The 23,718-nt window shown below is 41.6% G+C and overlaps 1 protein-coding gene across 4 annotated transcripts in view; it reads left to right on the top strand.

Moving 5' to 3' along the window:
• Positions 1-23,511, top strand: part of LOC135214726 (fucose-1-phosphate guanylyltransferase-like) — a 120,583-nt gene extending 97,072 nt beyond the window's left edge. For all 4 annotated transcript variants that reach the window (XM_064249062.1, XM_064249063.1, XM_064249064.1 and 1 more), the window contains 2 exons: positions 4,470-4,673; positions 22,364-23,511. In XM_064249062.1, coding sequence (XP_064105132.1) covers positions 4,470-4,673; positions 22,364-23,409 — 1,250 coding nt within the window. In that variant the 3' untranslated portion in view covers positions 23,410-23,511. The remainder of the gene's footprint in view (positions 1-4,469; positions 4,674-22,363) is intronic.
• The last annotated feature ends 207 nt before the right edge of the window (positions 23,512-23,718 follow it).

The following is a 23,718-nucleotide window of genomic DNA, read 5'->3' on the forward strand; positions in this document are numbered from 1 at the left end:
GGGCTATTGCCAATGCACGTAGACCTTCCACATCTAGAGTCTACCAGTCGAAGTGGGATGTTTTCGACGCTGGTGCAGGACTCATAAAGTTTCCTCCTCCAGTACCTCTGTGACTCAGATAGCAGATTTCCTTATCTTCCTGAGGGAAAAATGCGGGTTGGTTGTCTCCACCATCAAGGGATACAGGAGTATGCTTTCCTCAGTTTTTCGTCATAGAGGATTAAACATATCTGAGGACAAGGACCTCCATGATTTAATCAGATCGTTTGAAACGGTTAAAAGAACCTCATCCTTAGTGCCTAGCTGGAATCTAGATGTCGTGCTGCTCTTCCTGAGGTCCTCAAGGTTCGAACCTCCCCATGCTGCTTCGTTCAGAGACCTTTCGATGAAGACTCTTTTTCTCTGTGCGTTAGCGTCAGCGAAGAGGGTCGGCGAGCTGCAGGCTCTAGAAGGTGAGGTAGGTTTCCAAGGAGGCTCCGCGGTTTGCTCTTTTCTTCCGGCTTTCCTAGCCAAGAATGAAAACCCTTCTTCGCCGTGGCCCAGGAGCTTCGAAATCAAAAGCTTATCCTCCTTAGTTGGGACAGAAGAGGAGAGATCTCTTTGCCCGGTGAGAAGCCTGAAATATTATCTTCAGAGGAAGAAAAGACTTGCTGCTAATGAGAGCAATCTCTGGTGCTCTGTAAGGGACCCCAGTAGGCCCTTATCTAAAAATGCACTCTCATTCTTTATCAGGAATGTTATTAGAGAAGCACACACTTCTTGCAATCAGCAACAGTTTAACCTTCTGAAAGTCAAGGCGCACGAAGTACGGGCCATCGCGACGTCTTTGGCTTTCAAGAAGAATTTGTCATTACAAAACCTTATGAAGGCCACTTTTTGGAGGTGTGAATCAGTCTTCTCTAATCACTACCTAAAGGACGTATCGATTACGTATGATAAGTGTTTTGGGCTAGGCCCTTACGTATAGGCGGATTCAGTGCTGGGGCAGGGAGCTGAAACACATCCTTTTTAATCCTTTTTCCCTGTTAGTTTTAAGTTTGAGTTTTTTGGTTGTACGAAGGAGGTTGCAGGAGGCAGCTCCTTCTTTCGTATACTAATGTTAGTATTTGGTTAGGTGATCGGTTGTGCTTGAGGCTCCTTGCAATTGGTAGTGATAGGCTCTGGCATGTAAGCGGGTTGATCCCCATTGACCAGATCCTGCTTGGATTCTGCCAAGTAAGTGGACTCAGTTCCCATTGGTAGACCCAAAGAGTTCTTCAGCCATAGGTCACGCCCTCGCTGAGACTCTTTAGGCAACGCAGACTAATAGACAGTAACTATCAAGTCTTCTGCCTAAATCAGGTAAGAACCAGAGGTTTATATTATGTATTCCTTTAACATGTGTTGTCCCCACTTTCTAAGTAAGTATGTGTCTCTTTCCCTCCACCAAGGGTGTCAATCAGCTAAGTATATATCTGGCAGGGAAGTTCATGTACAAAAATGATATTGTTAGTATACAATAAAGTTTTGTACATACTTACCTGGCAGATATATACGATTGATGGCCCGCCCAGCCTCCCCTCAGGAGACAGGTGGAAGAAAATAACCTGACAAGAAAGGGGGACTGGTTCTTACACCCGCCTCCCAGCGGCGGGTAAGGTAGATCACCTGACCTACCTGTAGCGTGTGCCGCGAGTTTTGAATTTTCTGTCGTGACGTCAGAGACCTAAGCTAAGTATATATCTGCCAGGTAAGTATGTACAAAACTTTATTGTATACTAACAATATCATTTTAATCCACTATGTAAAATCTTTATACTGTCTATAATGATGGGTATTTAATATGTTTGAATTTTTTCATCATTTGTTGTTAGTAAAACTGAATACTGGCAGTCCCCAGTTATCAGGGGTGGGGGGGCGGTGGGTGTTCCATTCTCGGCAGGGTGCTGATAAGCAAAAACTGCCATTAACTAAAACTAGGTGATTTATGGGGCATATAGCGCCAATATTCGGTTAATAGCGTCCATAACCGGTTAATGGCACCTCCTTTAGGTATCTTAAGGCACTAGAACTCTATTATTGGCATCGTATGGCGCTGATAACTGGGACTCAGTGCATTATGGTGCAATAAATCGTCAATTTTATGGCTCTAGTTAAGCGCCATAGAACTGTATCGCCATTAACTGAGTCTGCTGATAACAAGGAACTGCCTGTAGAACTGTATTGTAGTCATCCTATCTTTATCATTGCCCTTAACTCCATGTAAGGCAAAAGGCCTTGATGAGACAGGGGTCCATTTTTAAATTACCCATAGCCATTAGTATGTGGCAAACTGCTGGGAAGATTATTTGGCTAAATACAGTACATACCTTAAAGGATAACCAGTTCCCTGTAACCAACATCTTGTCAGGTTAAGAAACAAATCCTGTTGAGTTGGGGGGCCTCTTTTGGTATTAATTCTGTATTCTTTTGAGTCTCTAGGAACATAACCCCTTAAACCCATTTTATATAAGATTTCAGTACACAATCTATCACATTACATTAAGTTCCTGAGGGGTGTGATCTTGTAAATTCTAACAAAATTCAAGTAATTCCATACATATGTAAAGCCCTTTAGGAGTATAACCCTGTGAATTCAAACAAAATTCGAGTATTTCAGCCTCTTATACATATCCAATCAAAGCAACTCCACGGCATTGCAGCATCTAAGAAAGTTATAAAACAGGTCTTTGACGTAGTAAAAACCTATCTTAGGTAGTCACTGTTAAGTCCTCAAGGAGTTGCCCTCAATGGTGTGCCAGCACTCTCCAGGGTGACTAGACTAATATCAAAGAAATATCTTTTAGCCTGATCATATAGCCGGGTATTTTGTCACAATGATAAACACTACGACCTATGATAGAGTATAATGGACTCAAAGGACAAGAGGGCATTTTCTCTCCTCTTTAGTGAGGCTGAGCCCAGTTTTTCCCCAAGTCAAAATCTGGAAGAAGTGACTAATGCACATGCGAGTCAGCCATCTTGTTTATGACCAGGCCAGTTAAAAGACCGTGAACCATTACACTGTTGCTCCAACCCCATGCCTTTTTGTCAGGGAAGTGGGAGGGTTTTGAGGACTCAGCAGCAACTACCAAAAATGGGTTTTTCCTATGTCAAAACTTGTTTTTTGATAGCGTAATGCTTGTTTTGTCCTTAAGGAGCTTTACAAAGAAATTGACAGATGACAAAAGGCTTAAGTTCTCAAAATTTAATCCCAACAACCCAGAAAGAAAATTAGTACTAGTATGTATATTTCTGGTACGAAGTCAAGCCACAAGTTTTGGTAACGAAAAACTGTTGCCGTCTTGTCGCACCTTCCCTAGTGATAGTCAGATACCCACCTGTTAGGAAGACACCAGGTTTTCTGTTGTAGTACCTATGAGGTCAGGACTAACCATACCACCTACTGATATGCAGTTTAGTCAAATTTGTTTGAGCTCTTGGCAGTAATTTTTTAAGAATACTGCCTCTGATGACCATCCTATATACCCAGAGACATTTGTGAAAGAGGCAAACGACATACTTTCCTAATACCTATCATGCCACCTAGGAAAGGAGTGTGGGTTTGTCTTTTTAACCCTTAATGGATGGATACCCTCATATGAATAACAATAACAGGTTTTGAGTGGTGGATGGATTACCTGCTGGTGAGTATTAGTATTACGCACCATCAATTTGGAGAAATCAGGTAGGGAAGAGGTCCATTACTTACATAGCCAATAAATTTACTAATGGCAACTTATAGACTGGCTCTCAGCTCACCTATGCTAGGTAGCTCTTGGTTTAGTGGTGTGCTTGGCTTCAAGGGAGCTCATAAATATACCCAGTGGTTGCTGTTGACCTTAGTTCTTGTTTTATGAAAGTGTGTCAGTTATAATTGTAATTTTGCAAAGAAAAGTCCAAATAAGTATTAAGAAAACATGTATAATCCAAAAAAGTAACTGCATCTTCTATCTCAGCAAATATTTTACAGCAAATATGCTCAGAATTTGCTACTGATTTTAATTCATATCTGTTGATATTGCGTTAGCTGTAATTACAATTTCACAAAATAAGATAAAATTAATTATTAGAAAAAAAAAACATATATAACTTGGTAAAATTTATGATTGACTTAGAAAAGAGGCCCCACAAGGGGTTGTAAATATTAATTTTTAACTTCTCGTGGAAAGTAGGGAGACTTTTTTAGAATTTTTTTCTTTCACCTTGTGCCTTTGCATATCTTCCTCTTTCCATTGATGTGCTTTTCCCTTAAATTGGCTGAACTCAAAGTTTGCATGGTGTGGGGTGCTGCATATGTTTTTTTTAGCCTGGCTCTTAAGGATTAATTGCTGAATGGCTGAAAGTGCTCCAGTGCTTAAACTGATAGCCTAACTTTTTATGATTGATTCATGATTCAGTATCTGCTGTATACATTCATATTTATAACAGGGTCATAACTTTTCTTACAGATCTGCAGATGCTGAAATCAGCAGATGTTGTGGCTCTAGCTCATCCATCTGATATTGAAGTAGGAGAAGGGCATGGGGTGTATGTGTTTGATCATTATAATTCAGGACAGGCACCTTTTGTTAATACCACCCAAGACTGTAAAGAAGTTTTACAAAAACCTAGCAAGTCAGTTATGAGAGAAAGAGGAGCTGTGTTCCTAAAAGGTAAGCTTTCTCCACCTTCAGTACAGAAAACCTTGGTTATGTGGGTTAACTGGGGCATGGGTTTCATTTTTATATTCCAGTAACAAACATTGATATATAAACTCCATGTGTGGATAAACTACTGTTTAAAGGTTTAAGCTTTTCATTTACATTCAGGGTAAATGAAAAGAATGTTCACTTTCCTATTTTACTTTTACTTAAGCTACTCTTGTAATGAAATACAGGCAGTCCCTGGTTAACGGCGGACTCGGTTAATGGTAATCCGGTTTTATGGCACTAGTCTAGTGCCATAAAATCAGCAATTTGTGGCGCCATAACGGGCCAAGTTTTTGCTATTGGTGCCATAAGGTGCCAATAAGAGAGTTATGGCACCAAAATGTACCTAACAGAGGCTCCATTAACTGGTTATTGGTACCATAAACCTGAAACTTGGTTCCATAAGCACCGCAGCACTGAGTTTTGGTTAATGGCGGTTTTCATTTATCAGCACAACATCAAGAATGGAACCTCGGCCGATAACTGGGGGCTGCCTGTAACAGCTTTTTGATAGTGTAGTCGCTTGTTTCGTCCTCAAGAAGTTACCTTTCATGGTGTGCCAGCACTCTCCATGGTGACTAGACTAATATCAAAGAAATTTCTTTTAGCCTGGTCTGGTAGCAGGGTATTGTGTCATAATAATAAACACTATGACATGTAATAGAATATAATAGACTCAAAGACAAGAGGACATTTTCTCTCATCTTCAGTAAGGCTGAACCCAGTTTTTCCCACATCAAAGTCTGGAAGAAGTTACTAATGTGCATGTGTGTCAGCCATTTTGTTTATGACTGGGCTGGTTAAAAGATGATGACCCATTACTCTCCTAGTCAGCATTGAGTGAATACTTCAAGCCAGTGCTCTTCAGTAAAGATCGCATGGTTTCTAAATTTTTTTATCATAGAAACATCCAAGTTTGAAAGTAAGTGCTTTATTTTTAAGGGGTGTGCTGATGCCATAAGGCCTCATTGTAAAGTAAGTGTTTATAATTTTTTATGATTGAAGGGATTTGCTTCAAATTTCAAATTTTTACTGCTTATTCTTCAACTTATAATGAAATTTTGCACAGGGAATTAGTTAGGAATTCAAGTTTTTTTGCATTTGAAAAAATTATGACATAACTTTTAGAAAATATGCCAAAAACAACCTCACTCAAAAATCAGTTTACCTTTGTGCAAATCAAGAAAAATAGTTATACTACCGTGAGGTTGGCTGACATGGGCCAGCCTAGCTTAGCCTAAACACGTGTGTGAAAAAGCATAAGTTAACTCTCACCTGCCAAAGGAGAATATCTTCATTAGTGATACTGTCTTATCATACACTATTAATGGTTTGATGTATTCGGTTAGCATAACTCAGGCTATCCCATCTTTGTTTATTTGAGGTGAGAATGATACGATGATGTGCTCAGCATGTCCTTTATTCTTGCTAGCTGTTTACAGAGTGCACAGGAATTCATCCCGCGTGGGTAAAGTTCACAAAACAGAACCATTCCTTTTTTTATACATGTGCATAACAAAAGTTACTTTTACAGAAGCGTGAAAATACACAAAATACATGTATACAAACATCACATTCATTAGCTGCAATTGAATACTGAAGCAAAACAATTCTTAAAGAAATTCACGCCTACCATGGAATGGAACCACATAAAGGAAGCTCACTGCTGGTCTGTAACACCTCTTACCCCTTATAAAAATAAAAGAACAGATACAGTATATGAAAACTGCAAATTCAAGCAGTCCGGTGGAATACCTCTCTTACTCCGACCAAACTTGCTTCTATCTCTCACTTCACTATTGGCATTCTCAACTGCAGACTGCCGTGAATCTGCATCTGAGTTTTGGATACCGGTTTGCAACTGTTCAATGTGTCTTTTGTGAACAACACCTTGAACTTTACTTCATAATGAAGGTGCCCTACTCTTTTCTTAACTACACCAGGTACCCATTTAATGTTATCGTTGTACATACGTACCATGACAGTGTCATTTTCCTTGAACTGCCTTACTGGCCTCATATTTTCCATCTGTTTATATCCTCTTGTTATTTTGTGCAGCCTGAAAGTTAGGGACCATTAAATCTAACTTGGTTCTCACTCTCCTTCCTATTAATAAAAAAGATGGGGATTGCCCTGTTGTTGCATGTTCCATTGCTCTGTATTTTAATAAGAATTTGCTAATGTGGGTACTTACTATTTTTTGTGTAGCACATCTGCATTTCATATTACGTATACTTGAAGGTTTGTACAAACCTTTCAGCTTCTCCATTAGAAGAAGGATGGTATGGAGATGATGTAGTGTGTGAGTTGCCATTTGACTTTAAAAATTTATTAACCCTTAAAGTTATTAACCCTTAAACGCCGAAGCGGTATTTTAAAAATCGTCTCCCGTATGTCGGCGGCGTTAGCGAGTGAGCGCCGAAGCGGAAAAAATGTTTTTTTGTTTTAAATCACAGCACGCTTAGTTTTCTAGATTAAGAGTTCATTTTTGGCTCCTTTTTTTGTCATTGCCTGAAGTTTAGTATGCAACCATCAGAAATGAAAAAAAAAATTCATTATCATATATAAATATTGGGATATATGACAGCGCGAAAAAAAATTTCATATATAATTTTATACAAATTGTGCTGTGAGCAAAATGATTAAAACTAATGAGTTAATTTTTTTTCCGTTGTATTGTACACTAAATTGCGATGATTTTGGTATATAACACATTGTAAAATGATCAAGGCAACACAGAGAAAATATTAGCACAAAATGATGCATGAATTCGTAACTCGTGGATGTAAAAAAAAAAAACTTTTCAAAAATTCACCATAAATCGAAATATTGTGCTAGAGACTTCCCATTTGTTGCAAAATGAAGGTAATTGATTGAATATTACTAGACTGTAAGTGTTGTAGCTTACAATTGCAGTTTTCGACCATTTCGGTTGAGTTAAAGTTGATCAAAGGACGAATTTTTTCTATTTATCGTTATGTATATGAAAATATTTCAAAACTGATATAAGCTACAACCATGGGTTGGTTTTTGTTCTATTCTACATGAAATTGCGGACATTTTCATATATAAAACTTTATGTAAAGGCTAATTTAAAATGGTGCAAACATTACGACAATCGGACAAAAAATTTCTGATTTTTTTCGGAAGAGTTATCGCGCGGACGTAAGGAAAATGTTTTTTTTTTCATAAATTCACCATAAATCGAAATATTGTGTTAGAGACTTCCAATTTGTTGCAAAATAAAGGTAAATGATTGAATATTACTAGAATGTAAGAGTTTTAGCTTACAATTGCGTTTTTTTACCATTTCTGTCGAGTCAAAGTTGACCGAAGGTTGATATTTTGGCACTTATCGTTATTTATATGAAAATACGTTTTTCAAAACTGATAAAAGCTACAACCATGGGTTGTTTTTAGTTGTATTCTATATGAAATTGCGAACATTTCCATATATAAAACTTTATGTAACGGCTAATTTAAAGTGGTGCAAACAAGGGATTTTGACGTAGGAAAAATCTATTTCTGGGTGATTGGCTCGTGTCGCCCTATGAAAGTATCCTTAATATCATTCTTTCTAGGCAAAATTAATCTAAAATTACCAGAGAAAAACAAAATTAAGAAAATGTCAGTAAAACTGACTCGCTCACTCTATAAAAGAAGTGTCGGTATGGGAATATAGGCGAGTGGGATCACTACCACGAGTCATTCACCATTTAGACCTTCCAACATAAAATCCCCACCAGAGAGAGCTGATACGAAAGGGTGATGCGGCCGCTACTACTACTACTACTGACGCCACGGACAGCAGCGCCCCTAGCGGACATCCTTAATCTATGAACATCTTGTCCTGCAGGGTGGGTAAAAGAAGACAGGGTGGGTTTCATAGGGCGACACGAGCCAATCACCCAGAAATAGATTTTTCCTACGTCAAAATCCCTTTTCTGGGCTCAGCTCGTGTCGGCCTATGAAAGTGTACCAGAGAAACAGACAAGATGGGAATAAGGACAAATGAAAATCAGTTGTAAAAAAGAGATATATAATATAAGTGAATCAGGGACATTACAGTATACAAACAAAGTACTTAAAGCTAACTTATCCTAAAACAATGACATGATAAAGAAAGCAATCAATATAAAGTACTTAAAATTAACTTATATTAGACATAGTAATACACAGTAATGTAATGCAAAATAACAAAAAATGATTCACTTAATTAAGATATTTACATAATATACAAACACATTGTGTTCTACCCTAGCATAAAAATAAGGGTAGAAACACTGAAGTACATTATAAGTACATAGCATGGATGTCCCTAGCAAAAAAATAAGGGACAATCCACCAATATGATTCTAGCGGCTAAGGCTAGAGTATTCCGAGTAGCATGGCAATAGGGTGAGGCATGTTGGACGAGGTAGGTAGAAAGGAGACCTGGATCTGTACTACGACTACTATACAGTATCAGGAGAAACAATGTTTCCCACTGCTACTGCAGAAAATTTTGATTCCAAGGACTTTAGGTAATGACGTTTAAAGACTGTCGGTGATTTCCATCCAGTATACTTTTTAAGATCCTCAAAGTTCATATGTTGGAAGTAATTAATTGAGGTGGCTACTCCTCTGATGTCATGTGCTTTTGGAAATGAATCAGGATTGGCTTGTTTAATGAAGTAAAGGATCTGTTGTCTAATTCCTTTTACTGATAAAGTACCACCTTTTTCTCTCATAAAGAGAGAACCTGAGGATCTTGAGGATGTACGAGATAGAAAGGCTCTTAAAGTTGATACTGGGCAGAGAGAAGGATCTTGCGGAAGTGGGATGACTTTCCAAGGAGCCCACCTTGCAAGGGGATCCTCATTTTTAGCTAAAAAGCTACGATCCGGCGCAAGTAGAACTTCTCCTGAGGGGAGGAATTCCACATGACCCGCATCTCTGGATAGAGCCGACAGTTCTGAAATTCTGGCTCCTGAAGCCAGGCTTAATAAGAATAACGTCTTTCTAAGAAGCATTATGAATGTGCAAGACGAGTTGTCAGTATCTGAGGCTAGTTTGAGGACATCATTTAAGAACCATGAAACTGCAGTAGGCCTTTGAGAAGGTCTAAGTCTAGCACAGGCTTTGGGAATGGACGTAAAGTAAGATTCTGTTAGGTCTATCTGGAAACCCAACTGAAAGATTTTCTTCAAAGCCGATTTATGAGTAGTAATAGTGCTAGCTGCTAAGCCTTTTTCAAACAAGGACCTGAAAAAGGATATAGCTAAGTTGACTGTCATGGTTGTAGTGTTTGATTCTTTCAGGAAGGATGCTAATTTCTTAACAGCTGAGTCATATTGTCTAATAGTTGACTCTCTTTTATCTGATTCTAGGAAGAGGATGTTTTTGTGGATCAATGTTAGCATCTTTGTTAGCCGCAAACTTCATGAAGTCCATAAAGTTAGGGTCTGAAGAATTCCTGAGGAAGCGAACACAGTCCTCATTTGTACTGATTGCGACAGCTTGGGATTGGGAATCCGTTGAGGTCGGAGACCCAATTCCAGAAGCAGAGGATACCAGTTGCTTTTTGGCCAGTCTGGAGCAATCAGAGCTACTAGTCCCTTGAAAGTCCTCAGCTTGCTCAAGACTTTCAAAAGAAGATTCACTGGAGGAAAAACATAAATTTTCCTCCATTGATTCCAATCTAACGACAGGGCGTCCGTGGCATAAGCCAGAGGGTCCAGGTTGGGGGCCACATAGCAAGGAAGCTTGTGGTTCGCTTGTGAGGCGAAGAGATCTACTTGGAGACCTGGGACTCTCTGGCATATCCACTGGAATGACCCGTCGTCCAGGGACCATTCTGATTCCAGAGGGACTGACCGGGACAAAGCGTCTGCTATCACATTTCTTACCTCCGCCAGGTGAGTGGCGGACAGATGCCATCTGTGCTTGCCTGCTAGCGCAAAGATAGCTATCATGACATGATTTACGTATTTGGATTTGGACCCTCCTCTGTTGATGCAATGTACTACCACTGCACTGTCCAAAACTAGTCTTAGATGAGACTTCTTCGGGGGAAGGAGTCTCTTCAGGGTAAGAAATACTGCCATTGCTTCCAGGACGTTTATGTGAAGCTGGCGGAACTGAGCTGACCAAGTCCCCTGAACTTGCTTGAATTGAGAATATCCCCCCCATCCGAACAGGGAGGCATCCGTGTGAATGGTTAACACTGGAAGGGGATATTGAAGGGGTACTAATTTGGCAAGGTACTTCACTTTTGTCCATGGACGTAGCTGATTGCGAAGGATCTGTGGAATTATTGACAACTCGTCTCGAGATTTGGCGTTTGCTCTCGATCGCCAAACTCGATTTATATCTTTCAGCCTTGCTTTCAGAAGGACGTCTGTTACTGAGGCAAACTGAAGGGAACCTAGGATTCTTTCCTGGTTTCTCCTTGATGTTTGTTTGCATTTGAGAAATTGTTTCACAGACTTGGCTATTTCTTTCCTTTTGGCAACCGGAATTGACAGATTGTGGGAAGACAAATCCCATTGGATTCCTAGCCACTGAAAACGAGACTCTGGAGTAAGTCTGGATTTCATTTTGTTTATCTGAAACCCCAGATGTTCCAGAAATTGAACTACCTTTTTTGTGGCTTTGAGACATTCCTCGACCGTTGGTGCCCAGATCAACCAATCGTCGAGGTATGCTGCTACCATTATCCCTTGAGTTCTCAACTGTTGAACTACCACTTCTGCTATTTTCGTGAATACCCTGGGGCTACATTCAGACCGAAGGGCATCACTTTGAATGAGAACGTCTGATTTCCTAGTTTGAAGCCTAGGAATGGATGGAAGTGCCTGGCTATAGGGATATGATAGTATGCGTCTGTAAGATCGATGGAGGATGTGACGGCCCCACGGGGTAGTAAGGTCCTTACCTGCGAGATGGTAAGCATTTTGAACTTGTCGCAACGAATGAAAGAGTTTAGCTTTGACAAGTCTAAGATTACCCTTCTTTTTGTTGAGCCTTTCTTTGGCACGCTGAATAAGCGACCTTGAAATTTTAGATGTTTGACTCTCGCAATAGCTCCTTTCTGAAGGAGTTCCTCCGCATAATCTGTCAATTCCTTTGATGGTTCCTGATAAAATGATTTGATTGGAGGGGGATCTTTGATCCAACTCCAACCCAATCCTTTGGACACGATGCTCTGTGCCCATTTGCTGAACCCCCACCTGTGACGGAAGAGGAACAGCCTCCCTCCTACCTGGGGAGCCTCACTGTTGTTGGGCGGGTTGACCTCCGCGCCCTCCTCTGAATTGTCTTCTTCTTGCAGCTCTTCCTGTGCCACGCTGACGAAAGTGGCCCCTCGCCCTGCTACCCCTAGAAAACCTATTAAAGGCTGGGTAGGCCTGGCTTTCATACATAGAGTTGAAGGCCGGCGAGACTGCATAGGAGGTTGACGGTTGGGACTGAGGAGACAACAGGAGGATGGGTTGGGCCTGTTTTGAAGTAGATGGCTGTCCTTGTTGGGTAACTGGGACGGCCTGAACAAACTGCTGTTGCTGCTGTTGCTTCTGGTAAGGCTGGAACCTTCTGCCAGTCTTCTTGAGCTTCTTACCAGCAGCAGGGGCGGTCTCTTGCTTCCTCTTGGAAGAGATGCCCCACCTAGCCCTAAGGCTCTGGTTGAGCCTAGCAGCCTCGTGGTGCACCTCGTTCACAGCGGACTCTGGGAAGAGGTCCGCACCCCACATGCTGGAAGCCAGGAGTCTATTAGGCTCGTGCCTGATAGTGGCCTCCTGCAGAACGTGCTTTCGGCAGTTCCTCCTAGCTTGGAAGAAGTCGAAAGCATCAGCTTGTACTGTCTGGAGCTGAGACTTGGCCAGAATCTTGAATAGCGGTTCTGTGCCATAAGACAGGGCCGCCATTTCTGTGATGACTAGGGAGTTAAGGGACCTCCCAAATCTAGTTCGAGCATCGAACTCAGCCTGAATCAAAGTATCAGGAAGCCTTGGAAGCTTCTCGCCAAACTGGTCCATTGCGCAGTCTGGCTTAAGCTTACCAATCGAGAACGTGGCAGGCAAGTTCTCCCACAATTCTCCAAAGGCTGGGAAGAGCGGAGAAGTAGACTCAGCTTCCCTCAGCTGTGGCATGGGCTCATCCTTGAGGACTGCCTGAAGAGTCGCTTCCACTATTTTAGTAGCGAACGGAAGAGAAGCCTCCTCCTCCGTCGCGAAAATAGTGAAAGGACTCTTGAAAGCTTGGAGCTTAGTGTTGGTACACTCCCAATCCTCTAGGCAGTGAACCCATTCCCGCTGTGCGTGCTCCCTACTATACAGCACGTTCTCTCGGGAAATCTTGTCCTCTCTAGTGAGAGCAGCCACAGTCAGCCTAGCATATCCAATGAAAGGCTGAGTCAATCCAGGAGGATAAAACTCGAAGTCCTCAATTCTTCGAGTTCCACACTCCGGGACAGAGATCATGCCGTCCTTGAATGGAGCATAAGCGGCCACTCTCCATGGGTTAGCCATGGAGAAGGCTGGTAGGGATTCGTATGGAGGTAACTGCAGAATGCCAGTACCTGCTACGGGGGAGCTTGGCTGAGGAACCTGAGAAAGCCCAGCAACACGGTCCTCTTGCTCTCTAACTCTGTTAGAGAGATCCTGAATGGATTGGCCAGACTGACTGATGGTGTTTGACAGCTTCGCAAACATCTGTTCAAACCTGGTCCCGAGGGCGGACACCTGCGAGCCAACCATCTCTCCCACTTGCTGCATCATCACTGCCGAGAAGGTGGTGGGATCAAAGGAGCCTGGTCCCGCCACCCCAACCGGGGTTACCGGAGTGGATGCGGTGGATGCCGGAGAAGGCGTTGGCTCGGCTGGAGCGCGAGCCTTCTCCTTAGAAGCCTTGCTTCTAGAGCTCTTAGAGTACGAAGAGCTCGTCTTTGCCTTCACCGCGTCAGCGTAGGAAGTCGTAGACTTCTTTGCTGAAGAAGACGACGACGACTTCTTAGAAGTCGTCTTGTGGAGGGTCTTCTGTTCTCTCTGTCCCTTCACCTTCGGGGGTACAGAAAGAGCGGGAGAGCAGGCAGGGATCTCAGATCCCGTAAAGCCTTGGAAAGAAGCAGTAGAAGGGACAGGAGAAGAAGATCCAGGAGCGCCCAAGGAAAGACCTTGGGCGCCCGACACACCTACCTCAACCAACAAATCCTCTGCCCCTACCGCCATAGGCTCGATGTTCAGGTCCAAGTTCGCCACATCTGGGACCGGCTCCTGCGTGGAGACGGACCCGAACGCCTGCTGCACCTCCTGCTGTATCGAAGCTATGAGAGGGGCTGCCGAGATGGGGTCAACATAGCCGGTCGACTTGCCACCGGGGAAGATCTGAATGGCCAGCTTCTTGTCGAGAATGTATGGCTGGCCCTTGGCGGCGTTCTTCCCGAAGCCGCCCACCCAAGCCTTCAGGGTTGCCAAGGCGACTTCCTTCACGGCGGCAGCCTGAAAGAAAAGGCGAAATGAAGCTTCTAGCGGCGGAGACAGGGTTGAACAAGCTTATAACTAAGTGTTATTAGTGATACGACCAAGAAGTCTAAGAGTAGACTTACCCCACCCAACAGCTGACTAACAAGGTCGTAGCATATGGTGCAGGCTTCCGGGTGCCAGACGATCAGACCATTGTGGGTAGTGGCACACGGGGCGTGAGTCCTACACTCCTCATGGGCGCAGGGGTCGTAGAGAGTCGCGTTGCACCCCACGACCTGACAGTTGGTAGCCTGTAAGTGGAAAGATACATAAGTATCAGGAGCACACTTACAGCCTAACAATTGCTCCGCTGCATGCCGGAGCGTAAAAGTTAGATAAAACCAGAGCCCCGCCATAATACGTGTGGTAACTAGGCGGTTGGAGTTGTCTAAGGCTACGCCGGAGACAGGAGAAAAATTCCAACCAGGTGTGGTGGGGAGCCATGAAACCACGACGGAGAACGACGGAGATGGTACACATAAATAGATTAAAACTAAAATTCACCGTAAAATTAGGGTATATCCTTATATTTATAACGAAGTATAAATTTTTTCCGTCTACTAGAAGAGTGCCCGGGTAAGGAGCGAGCTCTCCTCCGGTAGCGGAAAAAAGGGGATATAGTAGGCAAGCAACAGACCACTAGTAATGACCACCCCGCCCGCTGGCGGAGCCAGGCGAAACTATAACGAAGGGGGCCCCCGGCTTCAACGGAGGCTCCTTTCATTACAGTAGGGGAAGGGTGGGACTGAGCAATAGGTGGGGGGTCCTGGCGTAACGCGGCGGGAGAGAGAGAGAGGGGGGGTGGCCTACCCCTCCCCGTCCCTACAGCTACCCGCTCGGTAACCCGGTACCCGAGACAAGTGGTCGCCCTGTACCCCAGCTGGGAGGGAGCTCCTGGCCTCCTCAGAGGGAGAGGGAGGAAGGCTACTGTGGTTGTCATGGCAACCAAGGAGTCCCCCAGACCCCTCCCTATACCTGGTAGGGAGGGAAGGGGAAGGGTAAGGTGCTATGGGACACGTGATCGCAGGTGGCCTAAGCCGCGATAGCAACACAACCAAGGAGGGGCCACGTGAACCAGACTGTACCAACACATGGTACATGCACCTAGGCTAGCCTAACACCCTAAATAATACTAATAATACATCGTAAAAGGGGGGAAAAGACACTTTTAGTAAAAGAGAAAGAAGCCCAGGAGGAGGCAATCTGTTCCGAGGAACAGTTGACTACTCGGAGCCAGCGATAGCCGATGAAGAGCAAGAGCCGGGATGCTGGGCCAGAATACAGTATAGCCCTAAATACCAAACTAAGAGAAATGGTAAAAGGGCTGTCCTAGCTATAAAAACGATGTAATAAACGATGAACGTAATATAGTAAGCCCATAAGTATAAGATGTCCCAGTATGGGAGACCGGGAAATCTTAACACGAGGCGGCATGCCGCCGCCACGAGTCAACCAGGAGACCGTATATGACCTATTAAGAAGGAAAATACTGGTCCCTGGAAGACTAAAACACAGTAAAATACTACTTATGAGGCACTTAACTTAGCCGATGCGATAGCTGCACGTTCCATCGTAGATACAAGGGAGAATTACGAAAAAACACAGCACGAGAGAAAAAAGCACTCAAGCGTGTTAACCTAATGATTAAGGATGTCCGCTAGGGGCGCTGCTGTCCGTGGCGTCAGTAGTAGTAGTAGTAGCGGCCGCATCACCCTTTCGTATCAGCTCTCTCTGGTGGGGATTTTATGTTGGAAGGTCTAAATGGTGAATGACTCGTGGTAGTGATCCCACTCGCCTATATTCCCATACCGACCCTTCTTTTGTAGAGTGAGCGAGTCAGTTTTACTGACATTTTCTTAATTTTGTTTTTCTCTGGTAATTTTAGATTAATTTTGCCTAGAAAAGGGATTTTGACGTAGGAAAAATCTATTTCTGGGCGAGGAAGCCGTGTCGCTCCCGTGAAATATGTCTGCTTTAGCACTATTTCTAGTAAAATATTGCTATAATACCAGAGAACTGCTAAATTGGACATGTCAGAAGCCTCTGACTCGCTCACCTATATAAAAGGTGTCGGTATAAAACTGGGGCGAGTGTTAAACACTACCACAGCAACCCCTCCAATTAGCCTTTTCCTCATCAAAAACCCTAAATGATATTAAGGATACTTTCATAGGCCGACACGAGCTGAGCCCAGAAATATTTTTTCAGAAGAGTTACCGCGCGGATGCAAGGAAAATGTTTTTTTCATAAATTCACCATAAATCGAAATATTGTGCTAGAGACTTCCAATTTGTTGCAAAATAAAGGTAAATGATTGAATATTACTAGAATGTAAGAGTTTTAGCTTAAAATTGCGTTTTTCGACCATTTAGGTAGAGTCAAATTTGACCGAAGGTTGAAATTTTGGCACTTATCGTTATTTATATGAAAATATTTCAAAACTGATAATAGCTACAACCATGAGTTGTTTTTTGTTGTATTCTACATGAAATTTCACACATTTCCATACATAAAACTTTATGTAACGGCTAATATAAAATGGTGAAAAAATTATGTCAAAGTGACAAAGTAATTTCTGAGATGTGTCGCTGATACTTTTTAGTGCGAGAAGAAAGAAATTCGCGCTTGCGCGTCTGGGTAACGATTGTAAACAAAACAATGCCTTGATCCGTGAGCTCCCAGCATCCCCCAAGGTGCGTGATTCAAAAGTTTTCGCTTAGTAGACCTATAACTATTTTTCCGCGAATTTTAAAAAAACTTTTTTATATCGACGTACCATACGTCCAATCGGCACCCAACAGACAATTTATATTGACGTTTAATACGTCCAGTTGGCGTTAAAGGGTTAATTTCCTCCGAGCAAAATGTAGTGCCGTTGTCAGTGAAAATCCTTTCAGGCAAGCCATGTGTTGCAAAAAGTATTATGCATACTTTAATGGTAGCATGCGATGTTATATTTGTCATAGGAATGACTTCAGGCCATTTACTGTAAGCATCTATAACTATAAGATAGTAATGTCCTAAAAATGGACCTGCGAAGTCTAAGTGGAGACGTTGCCATGCCTTTTGAGGATACTCCCATGGATGCAAACGAATTGGTTGCTGATTGTTTTAGATTGTTCTAAAATGCACTGCATCTTGGACAGTTCTTTACAAATACTTCAATATCCCTGTCAATATTAGGCCACCATACAAATGACCTGGCAATAGCTTTGGACTTTACACTACCCAAGTTGTCGGCATGAATTTCTTGTAAGACTTTAGTTTGAAGTGCTTTAGGAATGACCACTCTCCAAAGCGCCTCACTGGCGTGGTTGGTTTGGTGTTTGCTTCTCACCTCATTGGTCGCGGGTTCGATTCTCAGCCATTCCATTGAGGAGTGAGAGATGTGTATTTCTGGTGACAGAAGTTCACTCTCGACGTGGTTCGGAAGTCACATAAAGCCGTTGGTCCCGTTGCTGAATAACCACTGGTTCCATGCAACATAAAAACACCATACAAACGAAACGAATGACCACTCTAGCACCCTTCTTAATACATCCACTTTCTGTAAAACATTCTGACCAAACTGAGGAAAAGCTTTTAAATCCCTCTTGCTTAGCTATAATATTGTGACCTGAAATAAGACCTTGTAACACTCTGGACAGAATTGGGTCTTGCTTTGTTTTCTCAGCAATTTCCTTGGAATTAATGGGAATTGACAAATTTTCAATCATCAAAACATTAGATTCATAGCTACTTGGAACTGCTTCTGTTGGAAGTCTGGACAAAGCATCAGCATTGCCTATGTTCGTTGTGGGATGATACTGTAAATCATAAGAGTAGGCTGTCAATATCACTGCCCATCTTTGCAATCTTGCTGCTACTATTGTAGGAAAACCACTTTTGGGACCAAGAATAGCCAACGATGGCTTGTGGTCAGTTACTAAGGTAAATTTCTGTCTGCCATATAAATAAATGTGGAATTTTTTACGCCAAAAATTAGAGCTAGTCCCTCCTTTTCTATTTGGCTGTAATTCTTTTCAGCTTTATTTAAGTTACGTGATGCAAATGTGATGGGTCTTTCGACTCTATCTGACATGACATGAGTTAACACAGCGCCAATACCTACTGATGAGGCATCGCAAATTAACTTTACTGGCAAGTCTGGCTGAAAATGTGTTAGGAATCTTGGTGATAGTAATTCAAGCTTAATACTCTCAAATGCATGTTGACATTCAACAGACCAAACCCATTCTGCACCTTTCTTGAGTAGATCAAATAGTGGTGATGCTGTGGTGGCAAGGTTTGGAATGAACTTCCCATAAAATGTAACAAATCCTAAGAAAGCCTGTAAATCTTCTACATTACTGGGAACTTTGAAATTTTTGACTGTTTTCAACTTATCATCGGTTTTGTGAATACCGTTGGCGTCAATCTTGAATCCTAGATATTCCACTGACTTGACCATGAAGCTGCGTTTATCTTTTCTGAGTGTTAAACCATGTTCTTTCATTCTCTTTAAGACTGTTTCTAATTTACCTAGTAGATCCTTTTCATCTTTGCCAGCTCATATAATATCATCTACAAATACAAAACAATTGTCAATATTGTTGAAAATTTTATCCATAGTTTGTTGCCATAAGGCAGGAGTACTGGCAGTACCGTAAGGGAAACATTTTGGCCTATATAGCCCTAATGGTGTGTTCAACGTACAAATGTGTTGTGAGTTTTCATCCATCTCAAGTTGTTGGAAAGCCTGTTTTAAATCTATCTTTGCAAAAACTGTGCAGCCACCCATGGCTGCAAACATGTCAGCAGGCCTTGGCTAGGGATGCTGGGCCACCTGCAACTGGTTTGACTGTGACCTTGTAGTCACCACAAATTCTGATACTGTTATCTCCTTTGACTACTGGCACCAGTGGGGTAGTCCATTCGGAATGTGTGACCTTTTCCCAAATTCCACTCTCCTCAAGTCTATGTATCTCCTGTTCAACCAATGGTTTTAAGGCATAGGGTATTTGTCTTGGAGCAAAGAATCTTGGTGTGGCATCAGTTTTTAAAATTGCTGATGCATTAACATTCTTAACTTTTCCTAAGTCTTCTTCAAAGACATCCTTGTATTTGGCTAGCAAGTTTTGTAAGGTGTGTGATTTTGGCTACTGACTTCATTGACTTGAAAATATTTGCAAAACTCTGGAATGAGTATATCAATCCAGTCAGCACCTAATAATGGTTTCCTCCCACTGTCAGCTACTGTCAAAAGAAGTTTCTTATATTTTATACCTTGGTATGTTACATCTACAGTAGTTGAACCCCTTACTTTAACATCCCTCTGATTGTAGTCTTTTACAATGTGGTTACTGAACTGTATGGTTAGGTTAGGTATGTGGGAAAGAAGTGTCTCTGGAATGACTGTAATATTAGCTCCTAATCGACCTGCATGGAAATCTCAGTCCCATTTATGGAAACATTAACATGAATGCATTTACTTTTGTTGGACTTATTAATGGAATTTAAATTAAAAACCAAATCACTGTTATCCTCCTGAGACTGTAATACCTCATGCATGTGATGGATTGTCTTTTGTGAGTGTGATTCTGATTGACACATATTTGAAAAATGACCAAACTTAGAACACTTCATACATTGTTTTCCTGTAGCAGGACATTTGTAATAATCTGTCTGCGTATGTCCAGTTCCTCCACATCTTTGACATGTCCCAACAGGCCTATGTTTATTGGCATGTTTTGTGGGCCCACTCTGAAACTTAGGTTTGGCCCCCAAGTGTGACTGATTATGAGGATTACCCCTAATGTTATTGTTGTTGTGAAATTTGTGGGAACTGTTCCGTGTGCAATTATTTGATGGTAGGCCTGCCTGTTGGTTAGGCCTAGGCCTATATGATAATGAACCTTTATTATCACTTTGATAACTTACCATGGCTATCTCTTTGACTTGATTTACCTGAGTTTGATTTGTTTTATATGATGGAATCCTGTGTGTCCAACAGTTCCATGGCCCTAGCTATGGTTAAGACATTGTCAAGAGTTACGTCTTCAGCTTCTAAAAGCTTGTGCCTGAGCTTTGATGAAGAACACTTTTCAATGACCTGATGTACGATGACGTCATTCAGGTCATGAAACTCACATGTACTTGTAAGTTTCTTCAACTTTGTTACAAAAGAGTCTGTGCTTTCATTTTTTTCCTAGCTTAATTGATTAAAATGAAAACGCTCATACCTTTTATTCTCCTTTGGTGAGAAATACCTATCAAGGGCTTGGAGAGCTTGTTCAAGAGTACGTATCTGGGGGGTCTGATAAGGTTCAAGGATTTCTAAGATATGGAGACCTCCAACATGTGACAGAAGGGCTCTCTTTTGTGCAACATTGGTTTCACCCGTGGCTGTGATGTATATAGAGAAGGTCTTCTTCCACTGCTTTCATCACTGAGCAACATTTGCGGGGTCTGCCGCAACGGCGAACAATGGTGGTTGGTTGACATCTAGAGGCAAATTGGGGATATGTCCTTTACCCAAATGACTTCCGGATGATGATGATGATGACTCTGCGCCTGCGTGGGCTGCTTCACTAATTATTGGCGTCCACTGTGAGGTTGGCCAACATGGGCTAGCCTAGCTTAGCCGAAACATGAGTGTGAACATAGCATAAGTTAACTCTTACCTGCCAAAGGAGAATATCTTCATTAGTGATACTGTCTTATCATACACTATTAATGGTTTGATGTATTCGGTTATCATAACTCAGGCTATCCCATCCTCGTTGCCACTGTGAGGTTGGCTGACATGGGCTAGCCTAGCTTAGCCTAAACACGTGTGTGAAAAAGCATAAGTTAACTCTCACCTGCCAAAGGAGAATATCTTCATTATTGATACTGTCTTATCATACACTATTAATGGTTTGATGTATTCGGTTAGCATAACTCAGGCTATCCCATCTTTGTTTATTTGAGGTGAGAACGATACGACGATGTGCTCAGCATGTCCTTTATTCTTGCTAGCTGTTTATAGAGTGGACAGGAATTCATCCCGCGTGGGTAAAGTTCACAACATTATAAAACAGAACCATTCCTTTTTTTTATACATATGCATAACAAAAGTTACTTTTACAGAAGTGTGAAAATACACAAAATACATGAATACAAACATCACATTCATTAGCTGCAATTGAATACTGAAGCAAAACAATTCTTAAAGAACTTCACGCCTACCATGGAATGGAAGCTCACTGCTGGTCTGTAACACCTCTTCTCCCTTATAAAAATAAAAGAACAGATACAGTATATGAAAACTACAAATTCAAGCAGTCCGGTGGAATACCTCTCTTAATGCGGACCAACTTACTTCTATCTCTGACTTCACTCTCAGCATTCTCAACTGCAGACAGGAAGCGCTCTTCTTCCCCACCAACTGAAGAAGACCTATGAATATAAATATTAATATAAATAATACCATACTGAGCAACACCCCCAATCAAAGAATACCAGATGAGACAAGCAGCCCATCAGCCAATGACAATTTGAGCCGCCATGATGTCACACAATGCCCAAGGATGTCATGCCCCAGCCTCGACGGTCTGCCAGGTTGCAACAGTGCAACCTTCAACGACGAAGTGTCTTGAAAGAAACTTTCTCTAGCCAATAGCAGGACCTCAGTGCGCCACCAACCTATATTGAGTAGATCCTGACAGCATCTACAGTCTACTCTGACCCACTGCCGTGATCATACTCGGACGATACCGAGAGAAACGTTGGCCTCTACAAGAATTCGACTATACCCAAAATGGACTGATACCTTGATTTATTTATTTACTCTGTAGTAAATAAATTTTATAGCAACAATATCCCTGAAATTGACTCGTCCTGATGACTCATATTGGCGCAATACTTGCCAGTTATAATAGCAGAAAGAAAGCAATAATTAGAAAAATAGAGAAGACTATTTACAAGTTAAATGCAGTTGATGCAGCAATATCTTTCAATAATAATGATAATAATATTAATCATGCAGGAAATTAATTTTTTTCAAAGATTATTAGGATGTTAGAACTTAGAGCAATGTCGTAAGTGTTTTAATGAAGTGTTTAATGTGAATGTTTTGTCAGCATAAAATGTATATAGTACTTAGCTAATATGTAATAGTATTTTCTTTTTCAGAAGAAAATGGCAAACAGTCAGAACAAGTGTGGAGTGATAGTGTATTCTGGCTCGGTGAAAGAGTATGTCGCAAGCTTCTTGCCTGGTATGCAGGCAAGTCCCCAATTTCTTCTGAGCTTGATGCATATGCCCACTTTTTACCTTGTTTGGGTACTAAGATGAAAGATGCTGAGTCATGTGAATTCAGTGATTTCAGAGCTGAAATGCTTCCTATATTCAAAGACTGCAGTTTCAAAGTGTTACTTTTAAATGACTCAAGATTTTATCACTTAGGAACCATGGAAGAGTATATGTACCATCTTACTTCTTTTGAGGATTTTATCTCTGAATTAAGTTTACTAAGGAATAACAGTAACTGCACAATGCCATTTTCTTTTAAAGATATGTCTGAAGCCAAGAAAACTTTTCCAAGTAGAGTTATGGTAACCGAAACTTATTTTACCAGTCCTTCAGTCAAGATAGTATTAGAAAGTGACAAGACTCAAATGATATTGGAGTACTGTCAAGTCTCCATGTCCTTTTATACCAGTGGTAATCTAATTTTGAGTAACTGTGTAATAAAAGAGTGTTCAAGTGTTGCATATAAATGCCAAAATGTTGACATTTTTCACAATCTTTTGTATCATACTGTGCCTATTACATTCAATGGACAGTTATTATATGTTACTGTTGCTTTTGATTTAACAGCTGATATGAAAAAGAGGTGTAAAAACCTGAGTGATATTATGATTTTTGGAAGTAATCTAAATGAAACTCTACATGTACTTGGATATAAGGAAAGTGATGTGAGAACAAATGGTGACCCTTTTATCTCACTGTGGACAGCTAAGTTGTTTATGGGAAGTCAGAGCCCTGAGGAAAGCTTTTGGCTAACACATAATGCAATAAATCAGGTCATAAGTCTTCAGAGAAATATGGTAATGCAGACAGATGTTAGTGGATGTTCAAAGTCTCCACTTTTCAGTATGAAAGATATTATCAAATTAAAAGCCTTGGATGTTTTTATAAAGGACAGGAATAATTTACTATCCCTCAATTGTAGTTGATGTCTTTATGTTCAACAGACACTTTTCAGAGAGAGAGAGAGAGAGAGAGAGAGAGAGAGAGAGAGAGAGAGAGAGAGAGAGAGAGAGAGAGAGAGAGAGAGAGAGAGAAGAGAGAGAGAGTGAGAGACGAAGAGAGGAGCGAGAGGAGGAGAGAGACGAGAGAGAGAGAGAGAGAGAGAGAGAGAGAGAGAGAGAGTTCTTTAATCAAATATGTGGGAGATGGTGAGGCATAAAAACAACTAGGTTGAGTACAACATTAACCAAGAACTTACTGTTCTGAATCATTTTTTATCATAAATGTATTTGTAC

The sequence above is a fragment of the Macrobrachium nipponense genome, chromosome 46 (assembly GCF_015104395.2).
Source record: "Macrobrachium nipponense isolate FS-2020 chromosome 46, ASM1510439v2, whole genome shotgun sequence".
NCBI lineage: Eukaryota > Metazoa > Arthropoda > Malacostraca > Decapoda > Palaemonidae > Macrobrachium > Macrobrachium nipponense.